Source organism: Temnothorax longispinosus, chromosome 5, assembly GCF_030848805.1.
Source record: "Temnothorax longispinosus isolate EJ_2023e chromosome 5, Tlon_JGU_v1, whole genome shotgun sequence".
In the NCBI taxonomy this organism is placed as follows: Eukaryota; Metazoa; Arthropoda; class Insecta; order Hymenoptera; family Formicidae; genus Temnothorax; species Temnothorax longispinosus.
The window spans coordinates 20,686,090-20,702,379 of record NC_092362.1 but is presented as its reverse complement, the minus strand read 5'-3'; the positions used below and the strand labels follow the sequence as shown (position 1 = coordinate 20,702,379).

General features: G+C 39.0%; 3 protein-coding genes across 9 annotated transcripts; 2 read left to right on the top strand and 1 right to left on the bottom strand.

Moving 5' to 3' along the window:
• The first annotated feature begins 127 nt into the window (after nucleotides 1-127).
• Or (AP-3 complex subunit sigma-2 or) lies at nucleotides 128-2,631 on the top strand. The gene is made up of 3 exons (XM_071778203.1): nucleotides 128-472; nucleotides 702-1,085; nucleotides 1,962-2,631. The coding sequence occupies exons 1-3, from the start codon at nucleotides 404-406 to the stop codon at nucleotides 2,082-2,084; spliced, it is 576 nt and encodes a 191-aa protein (XP_071634304.1). The 5' UTR covers nucleotides 128-403; the 3' UTR covers nucleotides 2,085-2,631.
• On the bottom strand, nucleotides 2,617-4,245 carry LOC139812986 (GATA zinc finger domain-containing protein 1). Its single transcript, XM_071778202.1, has 3 exons — nucleotides 3,535-4,245; nucleotides 3,216-3,418; nucleotides 2,617-3,095 (listed from the first exon to the last, which is right to left on the bottom strand). The coding sequence occupies exons 1-3, from the start codon at nucleotides 3,811-3,813 to the stop codon at nucleotides 2,882-2,884; spliced, it is 696 nt and encodes a 231-aa protein (XP_071634303.1). The 5' UTR covers nucleotides 3,814-4,245; the 3' UTR covers nucleotides 2,617-2,881.
• Nucleotides 4,246-5,839: 1,594 nt separating this feature from the next.
• On the top strand, nucleotides 5,840-16,245 carry LOC139812973 (WD repeat, SAM and U-box domain-containing protein 1). 7 transcript variants are annotated; one of them, XM_071778168.1, is made up of 18 exons: nucleotides 5,840-6,307; nucleotides 9,411-9,544; nucleotides 9,635-9,806; nucleotides 9,963-10,108; nucleotides 10,265-10,491; nucleotides 10,578-10,816; nucleotides 10,897-10,987; nucleotides 11,058-11,167; nucleotides 11,225-11,367; nucleotides 11,430-11,622; nucleotides 11,706-11,851; nucleotides 12,198-12,427; nucleotides 12,578-12,840; nucleotides 12,914-13,004; nucleotides 13,263-13,357; nucleotides 13,439-13,600; nucleotides 13,673-13,817; nucleotides 13,924-16,245. In XM_071778168.1, exons 2-18 carry the CDS (start codon nucleotides 9,438-9,440, stop codon nucleotides 14,082-14,084), a joined length of 2,721 nt encoding a protein of 906 aa, XP_071634269.1. In that variant the 5' UTR covers nucleotides 5,840-6,307; nucleotides 9,411-9,437; the 3' UTR covers nucleotides 14,085-16,245. The 7 variants fall into 7 exon arrangements, with proteins under 7 accessions (XP_071634269.1, XP_071634270.1, XP_071634271.1 ...); XM_071778169.1 differs by having other exon boundaries at nucleotides 5,841-6,303; XM_071778170.1 differs by having other exon boundaries at nucleotides 5,841-6,429.
• Nucleotides 16,246-16,290: the final 45 nt, after the last annotated feature.

Below are 16,290 nucleotides of genomic sequence, written 5' to 3'. Positions count from 1 at the left end.
CTTTCTGCAGTTTCTGCACCTTCAAGCGCACCGTTCCCTCTCCCTTTCGATGCGGTGCAGAAAGTGCTGGAGAGCGGCGAGAGTGCAGAAGCGATTAAAAAAGAAAAAGGGCACTATTATAGACTGATACTCGTCTGAAGCTGACAGACACGTTGACAGTTATTGACAGCTGTTGACAGCTAACCTTATCAGAATTTTTCTCTCCATTATTAGTTATCAATTATTGAATAACACACAGTTATCTCCAACTCACCGGAAAGAAGTAATGAGGATTAAACCGATCGGAGGACAGTCGCGGTCGTAGAACATAACCTCTCGCGCACCAATGACCGTGCGCTCCGAGCGTAACGACAGGATTACCGTAAGGTCGAGCGAAGCCAACTGACTCCGAACATATACAGACATGATTAAGGCGATCCTGGTCTTCAATAATCATGGGAAACCTCGGCTTTCCAAGTTTTATCAGTACTTCGTAAGTATACGTTGGATGCCGTTTGAATCTCTTCCACTTACCGCACGTAAATTCTGCAAATTAAATTCTTTTATTTAATGAAATATAATGAAATCTGCGTTGGAGGCGACGCGCAACGTAAATTCGGCGTCGAGATATCCGCCGAACAAATTGCAACCGCGTGGAACGCGATAGGAAGACGCGAACATATGGATCGTTGCGACACAAGACCGCATATTTTCTGCTTCAGAACGAGGATATGCAGCAGCAGATAATAAAAGAGACGTTTCAGCTGGTCTCGAAGAGAGACGACAACGTGTGCAATTTCTTGGAGGGCGGTAGTCTGATCGGCGGATCCGACTACAAGCTGATCTATCGGCATTACGCGACGCTCTACTTTGTGTTCTGCGTCGACAGTTCGGAGTCGGAGCTGGGAATCCTAGACCTGATACAGGTCTTTGTCGAGACCCTGGACAAATGCTTTGAGAACGTGTGCGAGCTCGATCTCATTTTTCACGTGGACAAAGTCCATTACATACTCAATGAGTTAGTGATGGGCGGTATGGTCCTCGAGACCAACATGACTGAGATTCTCACGAGGATCGAGGATCAGAACAAGTTGGAGAAGCAAGAGGTAAGTGCGGCCTGTTATTACTGTCCCGATATCACCTTGACTGTGATCTTCAAAATTCTTTCAAAATTTGTGCTCTCGACTCAGATATACTGAATGTTCGACTTTTACGACTGTAATAAGTTTGTAACGAGCTCACAGTCAGGATTATCGATCGCGACGCACAAACTTGTATTAACTTCTTACATCCCACAAATTCTCATTGCCCATTTCATGAGATAGAACGCTAACGTTTATATGTTTCAAGCTAGTACGGCCAATTTTGCAATATACGTTTATTTTCTGTCACTGAGCTTGAAAATCGTTAATCGCTTAAACGGTCCGTTGAGCGCTTTAGCTATATGCATGCATAACCGGTACAGCGATTTGTAGAAGATACCCGATGTGGTGGCAGGTAGGACTGATTGACGTAACATCAATTTTAGGGGACTTACAAATCTGGGCGGTCTTGCTCACCCCGTCCGTTTGTCCTTCTGGGACCCCCTCCTTAAGTAAATCAGGCCACTACAATGTCGCATTCCCGCGCGTATCTGTATTTGTGATTCGTCTATTTTTTTACTTTTCTTCGTTTTTTTTTACCTTATCCAAAACTGTAGACAGCGCAAAGTCCTTCGTAGCTTTAATAAAGCGTGAGCATTTGCGTAACACGCATGGCGATGCATTTCTGTTTTGTAATTGTCCGCTGCATAAACCGAGTGCCTTCATGATGTAAATGTCATAATGTCGCTTTATAAGAGTAATAAATGTCGTCGACGCCGTGTAGTCATCCGTCATTTGCCCTTCGCTCCTAGCTAAAAAATTTCACCCCTGCGTTCACTCTGAGTCCTCCTTGAAACATGTCCGTTCTCCACACTTCTTCCATCCGTATGGTGTGTGCAGGCGGGAATCACAGCAGCGCCCGCGCGTGCTGTCTCGGCGGTGAAGAACATGAATATACCGCAACAAATAAAGGATATGAAGCTACCTGACTTGCCGCAAGCCATAAAAGATCTCAAATTCTGACCAGCCGTCACCTCGTTGGCACCCAGCTGACTGGTCACTACTGTCATCCCGAGCGTAACCGACACCGCCGTCGCACCGAGGACACTTTTCCCCTCCCTTCAAGCAAGCGAGAACGCACCAATGCTGCCTGCTACCTCCGCGTATATCCCGTCTCAACGATACCAGAGTTAAAGGCCACGGATGAACCGCTATCTTTCTCGAATCACGGCTCTTCTGGCAAAAAAAAGAGTATAAACTACAAGGGAAAAAACCAGTTTCGGGAAACTTTTGAATACTGAATAAAGAAAGAAATTGGGTAAGACGAGAGGATGTTTCTTAAATTTTTTACACGTGTATGATAGGAGATATATTAAAACGATGTCAAAGGTTCACGAATTCAACTATGGTATTGGCAACTTTACGATTGTCCAATCTAGTAATCTAGGCTCCGCGTTCCGTTACATGTAAAAAATACATGTCCACAGTTATTCACTGAAAACACAAAGCATTAATGTTATATTGTAATGAAGATATATTTAATAAATAAAATGGCATTATTATAAACGTGTATTGTTTTTCGCAAGATTATTTCTATATTATACAGCGATATATTCAGCGTACATCAAATTTTCGTCATGTCAAGTTTTGTGAGTCCTATGCATTTTCGTAATTCAACAGTCTAAGTATTCTTAATTAAAATAATACACACGACTAAAAGTATAAAAGTATAAAAAAAAGATATTTGCGTATAGAAATTATTTTAAGTTTAGAGCGACACTAACGACACGTGAAGAATTACTGTTGATGAAGAATTACTGTCATTTTTTAGATATAGCCAGTTCGTTTCTAAGAGTTGTCCATATGTAGCCCGCTCCCTTCTCCGTGAGTGGAGGTGGATAGGGACTGTTCTTCAACTTGAAGTAGTCAGACGGAGCATGCATTACAAATTCCATGCACTCCAATTTACGAGGTAAATCTTCCTCCGGTCCAATTATATACGTCTCGGGAATGAAGCCTTCTTCCGGTGGAGGGCTAAAAGATATATCAGGTAACATTAATATCGATATTAAAATATTGAGATTAACATTGATAAATACTGCATAACATTATTATGATGAAGTCTGACGAAATTAATGGAACAAAGAATCTCACCTCGCTGTGGTGGGCAACAGCCAGGTAACAGCGGCGCTCTTTTCGCAATACTGATCCGTCAACAAGCCACGTATCTGGGCGTAATAAATCCCACCGTCTACGTCCTGCATGGAGACTATATCTCCGACTTGAAAATACGTGCCCTTGTAGAATACAAAGTTGCTGGTGACCGGAGTCGCGGTGGCTGTAGGTGCCTTGACCGGCTGCGAACAAAACAATGAGATATAAGCGACTGTACGACGATTCCACGCGTCTCTTCGAGGAGACCCTGCCATGCTTCTCGTTGCAAAAGTTGGAGGAGTATCTCTCGCTCACTCACCGTTTTCTTAAACAGGTTTCTGCGACCCTTGCCCTTGGGCACAATTCTGTGCGGCCCCGTCGCCTTCGAGTTGCAATACCTCGTGATCCGCGTGCTCCTCCTGGGCTTCAACGAGCCACTCTTGTCCGCCTCCTCGTCCGCCCTGGAGGACGAGCCCGCCTCGGCGTTCCGCTCGTCCTCCAGACAGGCATTGCACAAGTTACCGTCGTCGGTGGAGTGCCACAGAGCGGTCTCGCGAGTCCCGCACTTGACGCACGCCGGCTTGCTGCCAAGCGGCATCGGATCCACCAAACCGTCTCAGAAAATCCGTGAACAACGCTGAGTCTCCCCGGCGATCTCGGCCAGAGAGTCGGCTGTCATGTTTACAACTTTGCACTGCACACATGCCGTTCGCGATTCACGTGCTCCAGCCCCGACGCGGTCTGCGCATGCGCCTCGCCCAGGAACAGCGAGCGCCGCTCCCAGGGCCCGGGCCTGAGATTCGATGAATTTTATGAGGCGCATATACCTCGGGACCCGGTAAACCTGGATTAATTGGGATTAATTATCGCGAAGTGGACGCGACGCACTTGCCACGTATGAAATATATTTTGCAATAATCTACTTCAGTTTTTCTAAATATACGTCGCTTTTCTTTGCCGACAGGCTCCTGCATGGTGAGATAATTGAAGAAAAAAATAATTGGAATTTATGCCGCTGCAGGCTCGTCTCGCGCAATATAGACACCCTTTACTAGAGACTGGCCATTCGATGATTCCGCGTGATCGGTGCACGTGACTTGGGCCCACAAGATGACAGCGCCAATAAGGAACGCTGCTGACCGAGCGCGAACGGGTATAAAATTTGGATTGAAATACGCTTGTACTCCGAATGTATAGTGCTATCGCTGATGAATGATGTATAAACTAGTGTATAAATAATGATGTAAATATATATGAATATAGTGATGTATAAATGTATGTCCTGAAAAATGTTTCGTAAATGAAATAACATATTGTTAAATAATAAGGAATCAATTTATAGTAATTACAAATAATATAATGCCGAAAGAAAAAATATTGTTTGGTAATTATTTTTATTTTTGTTTTTATTATTTTTATTTTTAACGCAGGTACAATATATATGTAAAATAAAATATAATCCAGTAAATAATTACATAAATTAAATACATTAAATAAAAGAATACAAGTTTAATTTTTTAAATGACACACAAAGTTAAATTAAATATTTAATTAAACTCTTTTATACATTTATTTTCTTTTGTATATAGCTATAAATAGTTAATTGAACTACCGTACTATCGCATGCATAGCCATGGTTTTACTATTGTAAACTTTGTTCGGTAATTGGACTTTGGAATTATATATTCGAAGTCGAAACCTAATGAAATGCATCATTATTTTTTAGATTGTATGTTATGGCAGTTTTTCAACGCATCGCATTGAATGCACTGCATTTTTTCTTTAAAAAAATTTACCATATCATATTTTTTCGCATCAAAATTTTTCTTTAAGTATGGAAGATATTGCCTGATAACAATTTCCATCTCATAAAAGTATTCAAATGTTCTGTTATTGACAAAAAAAGCGTATTACGTCGAAAATATTTTAACTGAACGAATTTTGTACATTCTGAAATCGGTTTGTATGTGACAGATCCAGCGAAATTTAAACACAATTAATTCACTCACAACGTTATATATTAAAATACGGGAGAGAATATATCCGGCAATGTAGTATAACACATTTATTTCAATGTTTCCTAAGTTTATGACCTTTGTGGAAAAATCAGGGACAAGTGGCATTTTTTTTGTAATTTCTTTTGTTTTGGGCTTACTTAAAAAATCACCAGCAATAACTCTATCATCTTCTTCATAGCTAGAGTTACCTACTGGCTTTAAATATTTTGATATGGCGATAATCTTTAAATTTTGTTTAAATTGCAAAGCATTCGGGCTAGGTTGTTTAGCTCTAACAGAAGCGCAGAATTCACGTGTAACGGATGACAACGATAAGCAAACGCGCGCTGCGCGCACACATATATCGAGTTCATGTATTAACACACACACATATGACTTCGCCGCCATTTTGTGGTCGCATTCCTAAAGTTGGCCAGTCTCTAGTAAAGGGTCTCTAGTCTGGCGCAATAAACGTACAATGTAAATATCTTAACAATTATACGTATATATATATATATATATATATATATATATATATATATATATAGATTTTGCAGATATATGTGTTAAACGAAAAACGCAACAGCCGGTGCGAATTTAGCGCTCCCTCGAATAACAAAACAATTTACTCAGTCCGAGGGATTGCGTAATGCCGGATAGGCGTAAATTATCTCCACTCGGCGAGGCTGCGGAAGGAAAAAAAACAGAGAAGACGGAACGGAGAGAGACGGTTTTACATGTCGATGTAACATTTTGCGGCGCGTGAGCCCGGCAGTTTATATCTCGCGTTACGCCTCTGTAATATCGATCTGAGCGGTCAGTGGACATGCGTTTAGCGCTTTTAACTTCATTGTGACAGGTGCCCTGTCCGGGGTATCCTGTTTGAAGTGTCTCGTCGGCAGGAGCGGCTATGTTGATCGCGGGGAAATAATGTGACGCCGTCTCGCGACGCGTAAAAGCTCTCTCGGAGGAATCAACGGACGCGAGAAACGTCATGTGCCGCGTGTGTGCTCGTCGTTGACGGAGAGAGCGACGGAGAGGCACCGCCGAAAGCCGTCGACTAGTGTCTGGAACATGTGCCTTTGCTACGAGTGAGTAAGTACGCGGAGAAACGACGATTGTCTCTCGTTTGCCTGAACGAGAGATAGCCGACGGAAACCGACGCGAACGACGTTTCCGCCCCGTCCGACGTACACAAAGTTGGGAAGATAGAACTGGTAACGATTCTAAAACGAATGTATATTTAGCAGGGAGGGATCCCGCCTCGGCGAGGCGTCGATTTGTTTTCCGCTTGATCGACTCCTGATTTACTGTTGGTCAATAATTTAATTGAGAGGTTCATTGGCTTGTGATAACGGATTAAATAACGGCTCGCCACCCACGCGAGCCGTAACGGATGAATTATTATTAAATGGCTATTTTTACGTCGGTGAGACGACTAATACTGACGGTGTTTTGAAGTCATTTAACTCCTCGGTAAACGCCGGCGTCTTATTCGAACGTGAACAGATGAAGTCGATTTCAGTTTGACGAGTGACGATTGACGATTGACACCGACTTACAAGTGCATTTATAAGATTTTTAATCTTCCCCTTCATATATAATATTATTTTTCTTCTTATATATATTTTTTTTTCCTCCTTATTCATATTCTTCGTAACGCGATGAAATTTGCGGCTAATATAATTTTGCATTCTATAAAATTTCTGATTTCTCTCTTATATACTCATTTATATTTTCATAACATGATGAAATTTACGGTTAATATAATTTCGTATTCTATAAGATTTAAATTTCCATTTTTCCTTTATATACTCATTTATATTTTCATAACATAGTAAAATTTATGATCAATATAATTTCGTATTCTATAAGATTTCTAATTTCCCCCTTATATATACTCATTTATATTTTCATAACATGATGAAATTTACAGTCAACATAATTTTGTGTATTCTATAAGATTTCTAATTTCCCCCTATGTATAACTCATTTATATTTTCATAACATGTTGAAGTTTACGGTTAATATAATTTCATATTCCATAAGCTTTCTAATTTCCTCTTTGTATACTCATTTATATTTTCGTAACATGACGAAATTTACAGTCAACATAATGTAATATTCTATAAGATTTGTAATTTCCCCCTATGTACTCATTTATATTTTCATAACATGAAGTTTACGACTAATATAATTTCACGTTCTACAAGATTTCTAATTTCCCCTTCATATACTTATTTATGTTTTTATAACGTAAAATGAAGTTCACATGATTAGTAATTTCGCATATTACGGGATTAGAATAACTGCATCATTAATGGTATTTTGTATATTATAACGTGACATTATTATCACAGATTTCTCTAAATTTGCGTGATACAAACGAAGCAGCGACGTTAGTCGCATATGTCGCATGCAATATAGTTCGATTTTTTTTTTCGAATAAATATAATCCATTTCGCTGCAGACGTTAGGTATTGGCGCGCAAAATAGATAAGTAACATCGCGTGTTATCAGCCGTATGTGCGCGAACAATATATTTTTGTTTATATCGTTACAGTTCCATCGCGAACGTATCATTTGCCGCGCCGGGACCCGTGTGCCGTGCCCTTATCTGATTATTTAATTATAAACGGTGGACAACGGATGCTTTATATAGCGAGCTATTTTCTTTTTTGAACCGCGATACCCATCGCGGCTGTAATGATGCAGTAATGTTTGCGTTCATTCGTAGATGGAACAGATAAGTGCAATCGATGGCTTTTATGTACATACACGTCAGCGTTGGCGATATAGAGCTCGCACGCGCCACTGTCTAACGCTGCTGTCTCTACATATTGCGAAAATTGCCATTTCGCTCATAATAGATTCCGAAGTACATAATGAAAAACAGAATGGGCCGATGTGTATGCAGGTAACTGGAGAAATTATCAGCGCGGCTCTTAGAACTTTCCCTGGCGCCCTAAAAGAGTCAGGCGACTTCGTCTTGTTCGAGACCGAACGAATTTTAAATGACGAAATTGCGACTGCTGGCGGTTAGTCTACAGACAAAAATGGAATATAGACGAATCGTCCCTGAATGCTGAATCGTCATAATTGCGGTAATGAAACTAATGTTCGTGGTGGATCAATCGCGACGGAATGCCTTGACGCGCGGCGGTCAATGCCAAGGGCTGTCCGACTTTCAGAAACTTCAGAGACCTGCTTTTATACGTTTGCCCACCTGTAGAACAGTCAGTCGATTCAGGATACATGTATTATTGAGAGACGCGTGTACGTCTGAAGGTGCCTTTTCACGTTGACACTCGACGTTCATTTCTTCAGCAAAAATCTTTAGAAATAATATTATATATATATATACAATATTATTTCTGAAGATTTTTACTAAAGAAATGAAGAAATGAATATATATCTGTAACATATTACTACTTGAAGATATTACTTGAAAATAATTAATATTTTACGTATTCTCTCTTTTCGAAGTTTATTTTTGATTATACTGGAATGATCAATGACAACGACGATTCAGCGACGACGCTGGATATTGAACAAATTCAACTTCATTTCTTTGACGTTAGCGTCAAAACGAAACCACGTGACCAAGAAATAATATTTTTTATATATAAATAAAAAATATTATTTCTAAAGATTTTTGCTCGCTGAAAATGAGCGTCGAGCGTCAACGTGAAAAGGTACCTTTCGTCTGAGCGTTTAAAAGGCGAAGGTTAAAGGTGCTTTCCCGTGTCCCGTGCCTTGTTACCTCTCGCGACATTTCCACGTGACACAGCTATGGATAGAATATACCCCTAACGTAGGAATACATCAATTTTAAAGATGCCTATGACAAATCATAATCATTTGATATCATCAAAGTAACGGCTTATGACATAATGATAGATATGATATCGCGCTCGTCGATATTCTGACGTTCAGTATCTGCCACGGATGTCTACGTGTCACATATAACTCCGTTCTTAATCGATAGACAGTTTCACCTGCGACTTAATTCGCGCATTCATCAATCTTTAACAGCGTCGACAAAAAGAGGCGACAATATATTCGAGCTGTGTGTATCGTTTCCCGTGGAGAAATTGAAGAACGTTTATGTTGTACACTTTTCATTAAAGTAGATATTAGTAGATTTGACTTTGAAAAGTGACAATACAGCTGATTAATATTTCATACGTCTTTACAGCTAAGAACCCCGTTAATCTGAAAAAACATGACTGCCATAGGCGACGTTCAAGCCTTGCAGACTCTGACAGTTTACACCAGCGATGTAAACAGCGTCGACTTCGCCGGTGATTGCGTTCTGGTAACGGGATCCGGGTAAATATCGGTTATCGATATGCACACAATTCCGCGGTGCTGGGCGCGCTGTGAATTAAGTTCGCATCACTCCTCTCTTTTAACACACAGGGACAAACGCGTCCGGGTTTGGGAATGGCAGCCCGGCACTGGCTACGTGGAGGCTTACTTCTCGCCTCTGATGGGGCACAAGTACGGCGTGACCTCGGTCAAGGTCAGCCCCCAATCCACTATGCTGGCCACCTCCAGCATAGACGGTACCACGCTGCTTTGGAACTTGCGTGTAGGTTTAAAAATGTGAAAAAATCCGAAGTAACGAACAAGCTTTGTAACGACTAGTGAGCTTCTAGCGATTATTATCTTGGATTAATGTAAATTTACATTTCGAAAACGGGGACGATTGTCTTGTGCATTAATGTAAATTTATATCATTTCGAAGACGGGGACAAAGATACATACTATGGTGCAAGTAGGCGGCGAAGCGGTGAGAGTCTGCAGATTTTCGCCAGATTCGACGTTACTCGCGACCGCTGGAGATAACGGGCAAGTCTGTATCTGGGATCTGATTCATCGCAATTTAATCAGGCAAGACCTTTTACAGAGGATATGCTCTCTGTTTTAAACAGTTTAATGAAAATATCCAATATCCGAGGCTTTTTGCAAATTAATATTACTCCCTTCTTAGCTCCTCAATTTGCATTTCGATTAAATTATCATGAGACATATTATTACCACTTAAAGGTGTTTTCAAAAGCACGAGGGTGCCGTGCAAAGCCTGTCGTTTTCGCCGGACTCGAGCTGGCTGATCACCTCGTGTACGTTGGGTGTCCTAAAGCTGTTCTCCACTGCCGAACTGATCGACACTTGTACCTCTAGCAATCAGGACATCGCCGAACTTGTCTCGATCGATGATGCTCACGACATGGGGGTGGTTTGCTGCGATTTCTCAACTTTCCAAGAAGTCACATGTATGTAAACATTCCAGATATATTATTTTGGACAAGTAGAAAAGACACGATATCTTACATGATAGGTAACATAATTATTATCGCAGGTAACGAGCCGTACACCAAGCTTTATCAACTGGTCTCGTGCGGCAACGATCACGACGTGAAGTTGTGGGAAGTCACGGTGAGCCAGAATAAGTGCGAGGCCCAACCCTCTACTGCCACTGTACAGCTTTGCAGAGTGATGGAAAAGCACAGCAGTGCCTTAACTTGCGTCCGTTTCAGCAGCAACGGATTATATATTGCCAGCTGTGGCCTCGATAAAACGGCAGTAATTTGGGAAACGGTAAGAGACCTGTCTTGGAAGAAAACTTAACTGTTCAAACTTGGCAATCAATCTTTTATTAATTTTAAATTCAATTATAGAGCTCAGGAAAGGTCGTAACGATAATCTCCGGTCACAATCGATACATAGCTTGCTGCGCTTTTTCACGTGACGGAAGCTTATTAGCGACAGGTAATATCTCTAATTTCCGAAAAAGTTAATGATTTTGTTTTGTAACAATTGACATTTAATATAATTACAGGCTCTAACGACAAATCAGTAATCGCGTGGGACTTGGCGGGAAACTTGACTATTGATTCGGAACTGTCAAGAAATGTTGGAACGAAGTGGTTCGTGAATGATCCTGAAAAGGTAGGCTGGTCGCGAATAATTACAAATAATAGGATTAACGGAGGTTCTCCATTTTAGAGCACTATGCATGAACACGATCTAATGAGAAATGTCGAGACGTACGCTAACGAAGTAAGATTGATTCAAAGATTGGAAGAGCACAATGGTGCGGTGAACAGCGTTGCCTTCCACCGAAATAATCTTTTAGCCTCGGCATCAGGGTAAGTTTTAAAACTGTAAAAAACTAGCCATATTCAATTATTTAATTCTTTTTCACTTGTAGTGATAAACTAGTACGCATTTGGAGCGTCGAAACGGAAGAGGAGGATGGGGAGGAGGTGATTAAAATACAGGAAAAACCATTCAGTCCACTCGACGCTCACACCTACAGCGTCAATTATGTGGAATTTAGCCCGTGCGGTTCAATGCTTGCCTCCTGTTCTCTCGATGGGACGACTTTAGTTTGGAACACAGAAGTAACGACTGTTTTTTAATGCAAATAGCATCATATTTTTAATTTTTTGCTGTGTTTCTTACTGGCACTTTTTTTTATTGACAGACTGGAGAACAAGCAAAATCATCTTTCGTCAATTCCGGAACAGGCATCCGCGTGAGTCGATGGTCGCCTGACGGCACGAAGATCGCTACCGCTGGTGACGACGAGAAGACAATGTTATGGGACGTGGAAACTATGGATCAGTTGCAGTACGTACGCTTCAATATAATAGAACAAATCAATATTATGTATAGAATATATTACTAATTTGTAATTAGGAAACAAAATTTCTGATGAATAAGAATCTCAAATGAGAATTCGGATTTCGAAGATATCTTAAAATTATAAATTTTGAGTTACAAATATAAATATAATCTATCTAAATAAAAATATTGTATTTCGCACAGTAATTTTATGTGTGTATATATATATATATATATATATATATATATATATATATATATATATATATTGTATATATGTAAAATTTGATGCAAGTTTTGTAAGTTACTTAATAGATTATATATTTTTTAGACAGTTAATAATAATTGTTAGGCAACTTTACAGTGTCTTCGAGGGTCACGCCGATGCGATATCGGCCATTGCATTTACGCACGATTCCCGATATTTAGTGACCGCGTGCAATGAGGGCACCTGGCGTCTTTTCGATACTCTAGACGAGAAGAATGGTTCCGAAGCATTGATGGTTTGCGATGCGAGTCACGATCTAGGTGTCCAAGGATGTGACTTTAGCCCTACTCCAGGCTCTCTGATGTGCAGTGCGTGTAGGAAAAAACTATTTTAATTATTACTTTTAAGCCTTTTAAAAAAATCAATAAATATTATATAAATATATATCCATTACTTTAGAGAAATTTTTATTTGAAAAAATATAAAAATCAACGATAAATATCGGCTGTTTGCACTGTTTGCAGCAAGGGACCCGGATGTGAACCAGCAGATATATCTACTGGCAACGTGCGGCAACGATTCGTTGGTTAAGCTGTGGCATGTAATTATTTCAAACGATCCATTACCCGATTCGGACAGCATTAGACCGAACACCGGAACGCGTTACAAGGAGAAAAAGTCCTTGACCGGGCATGGTGGAAACGTAATGTGCGTCCGTTTCTCGCCCGTCCACGGAGAAGTTCTAGGTAGTGTCGCGACAGATAGAACAGCTCGTATATGGAGCGTGGTAAGCGATCAAGACAATTGCGCTTTTTAAAAAACACACGAGGACATATTTATGAAGATCGATGTGCTTTCAGTTTTCCGGAAGCTGTTTGTACGTCTTGGAGGATCATGATAGTCTTGTTACGTCGTGTGCATTTTCCGAGGACACGTCACTTTTTGCTACAGGTCTTGAAACTATTTTGACTTACATTTATTGCACAACATTACAAATTTATATAACTCAATCTATATAACTCAAGTTGTACATTTCTTTTTCTTATATAAGTTAAATTGTTACTTTGCGAATCTTGTTTCTACAAATTTTAAACTTAAATAAAAAAATGTATTCAGAATTTATTTATTCTCACATTTCGCATAGAAGATTAAATATAATTAGCATCAGTAAGCATGAAAATATTTTACCGCAACAATAATTATTTTTAGGTGCATTGGACAAGACTGTCCTGGTTTGGAAGGTGCCTCAGCAACTGGTGTCGCAAAGTAATTTGATGGACAGCTTGAGAAACAAGAAAAAAAGGGTCAGTAATTAGATGAATCAGTTTTAGATTATGCGAAATGAGCGAAACAATTGAATTGAATGTAATCAAAATTTTGTTCAGGTCGCGGATTGGAAACTATATGATACTTTGAAGTGGTTGAACGACATTGAATTATCTAGATTGTCCAGGAAAGTATTAGCTCTGGGATTGACAGGGCGACATTTGTTATCCGTGTCAGAGAATGAACTGATATCCCGGTTAGAAATCGAAGATGACGAAGAGGTATAATGCACAACATTACGATAATTCTATCTAGCTCATTGTATCGAATTCATTATATCAAAATCGTTATAGGCGATGGAGATATTGAAGAAGCAATTATATTGGCTGAAGCGTGAAGACTGCAATGTTATGGAGAATATAGACGAATCTGAAATTCCCCATGAATTCTTGTGTCCTATAACGCACGAGATAATGAAAGAACCTGTGCAGTGCTCAGGTAAAAATATCACAAAGAAGTGTTTCTTTATCAGAAAAATACTTTGAAGTATCTATACGAAATATCTATCTTGATAAATCTAATTGTGGCCGATTATTATTTCTAGATGGATTTACTTACGAAAGGGCAGCTATAAACGAATGGTTCCTGTGCGGAAAATACACCAGTCCGATGACAAATGAGCCGTTGCACGATACTTCCTTCACCCCGAATTTCGCTCTCAGAAACGCTATACTCACTCTACTTCATGGAGAAGGACCACAATAGTAATAGCATTTTACGCACCTATGGAAGAAAAAGAAAACAGAGCACGTGTTGATAATTTGTAATACACAATAAGCAATTTTATTCTACGGTACGTTAGACATTCAAGATTCGATAATTTTAACGCAATAAGATTCGTTCTCTTTACAAGAATTGAAAGAAATTCTAACATCGATCGGTATCTGCGGACCAATTAAACACATATAAAAATACGAAAGACTTAGTAGCAATTTCATAATTAAAAATTACCGCGAAAGGATACCGCGTGAGAACTGAAGCAAGGATTTACAATTCCTGATCTTTTATTTCGAGAAGTTTTGAAATTAGGATTATTGGAGATATGCTTAGAGAGAACACGTATTAACAATAACTAAGGAGCATTATCGTAACTTTTTACCGAGAAGCGGTATATATCTAAGAACCGCTGATCGACACGTTATCGATATTGGGAAGCAATGTCTAGGAAAGAATATTATCGAAAGATTTCCGAACATTCGATAATATGCGCGTGTACAATACACGTAACGATCCAGATACCTGATGCAAAGCAACAAGTACAAGTTTACAAAAAATTTATGGACAATCTTCGAGATTTACGGATATAGCGGAGGCGCTGGTCTAAATATCAAATATTACAGAGTAGTCGAACGTACATATACGTATGCATATAGCTAGAAACATATCGAGAATACACGGATTTTATATCGGTTCTAGGCATAAACGGGATTTACAGGTTCTCGAATTGAATCGAATGTGGCATGTGTTTTGTCACTCTCTTTTGCATCTCTATTCAAAATTTTTTATAGCTCAGATAACTCGCATGTTCTCGAGCAAAGATTTGATCATGTGTCACGGGACGAAGGGTTTATGATTTTATGTAAGGCATTCTTGATATCAATATTAAATAGAGCTAATTTCGAGTATAAGATTGCATTGACAGGGTTAACTTTGCACCAGAGAAAGGATTTAGGATTATTTAGTGTCGAAGAAAATGATTTCCGTAGCTTTTTGACTATTTCTTTGGATGCTAAATGGCCCTAAAACGATTTCTACTGCATTGCAAAGTTGCAGATCTTTATCTTACAATTGTTGAAATCTTTAATTACTGAAAACGATTGAAAACCAAGTTTTCAATTTAGTAAATAATAAAAATTTTGCGCGTTATAAAACGTTTTAGAATGAATATGCTACTTAGTAGTATAGAAATATTTGTGCCTAACATAACGAGAAGGAGGTGTCGTATTTCTCGAGATGTTAAGGAAACGTCTCAATTTTCTAATCTACGGCATTATCGCATTTTATCAAATATTTATTTTCTGAAGTATAACTTTGTAATATGTATATATTAACAGGAATGCGTTAACGTATGTGACTTGCGTGTGATAATAATTACTTTCTATTTGCAAATATTAAGCTATACAAACTATATTGATTGTTGATATCTTTTATTTATTCATTGCACTTTTAATGTCTAATAAAAAATTTTCAGATATACTTTTGGATATGTCAATTGTTATCGATAGCAAACCCAGAGTGCTTACTCGTTATTATTAATTATATTATTATTGTCGTAAATGCTGTAGACTTTGTTATACACTTTTTAGATCGACGATATTATGAATATAAAAATATAGCTATAATCATTTTATAATAACACCGTATTAACTCTTATAGTAGTTTTTAAGTGTTATAAACAACAATTACGAAAACTGTATATAAAATTGTAATAGACAACAAGATATGCGTGTGTATCGCTTGGAGGAACGTAAACCGTCGATTTATTTCTCTTTCTGAGAAATTAGTCAGAGGTGATTAAAAAAAAAAAAAAAACTCGATCGTTTCTAATTGGCGTCCACGCACAGATTTTTCATGATTTCTACGAATTTTTCAATCACCCATTATGAACACGGTTTTGTAATTGTATGTCTTCAAATTGTCACTCGAATTCAAAGTCTGTATTTCTGTGATATAATTGAGAAATCGTTTGAAACTTGTTGTGTATCGGAAGAATGCGTGGTAACGCGATTGAGAATGACACGTTTAGAATCGCGCTATCGAGAAAAATCCAACGCAATCGAGCTTGAGCGTTAAGCGATTTTACAATTGTAAACGTGATTTTTCTGTACAGCTATATACAAATAATAAAATCGATACTATAATAATATCAGTAGCGACAGACGGTTGCATCGCATTCCTTAAAACTAGATCA

What these genes read in the sequence shown, in the direction of transcription:
- LOC139812986 (XM_071778202.1), bottom strand. Translation starts at nt 3,813, where the DNA reads ATGCCGCTTGGCAGCAAGCCGGCGTGCGTCAAGTGCGGGACTCGCGAG. An exon ending in GAAACCTGTTTAAGAAAACG is followed by an intron (nt 3,419 to 3,534) that starts GTGAGTGAGCGA and finishes TTTTGTTCGCAG; the next exon opens with CCGGTCAAGGCACCTACAGC. An exon ending in CTGTTGCCCACCACAGCGAG is followed by an intron (nt 3,096 to 3,215) that starts GTGAGATTCTTT and finishes TATATCTTTTAG; the next exon opens with CCCTCCACCGGAAGAAGGCT.
- Or (XM_071778203.1), top strand. Translation starts at nt 404, where the DNA reads ATGATTAAGGCGATCCTGGTCTTCAATAATCATGGGAAACCTCGGCTT. An exon ending in CCAAGTTTTATCAGTACTTC is followed by an intron (nt 473 to 701) that starts GTAAGTATACGT and finishes TTTCTGCTTCAG; the next exon opens with AACGAGGATATGCAGCAGCA. An exon ending in ACAAGTTGGAGAAGCAAGAG is followed by an intron (nt 1,086 to 1,961) that starts GTAAGTGCGGCC and finishes TGGTGTGTGCAG; the next exon opens with GCGGGAATCACAGCAGCGCC.
- LOC139812973 (XM_071778168.1), top strand. Translation starts at nt 9,438, where the DNA reads ATGACTGCCATAGGCGACGTTCAAGCCTTGCAGACTCTGACAGTTTAC. An exon ending in CGCTGCTTTGGAACTTGCGT is followed by an intron (nt 9,807 to 9,962) that starts GTAGGTTTAAAA and finishes ATCATTTCGAAG; the next exon opens with ACGGGGACAAAGATACATAC. An exon ending in CGGAAGCTTATTAGCGACAG is followed by an intron (nt 10,988 to 11,057) that starts GTAATATCTCTA and finishes ATATAATTACAG; the next exon opens with GCTCTAACGACAAATCAGTA.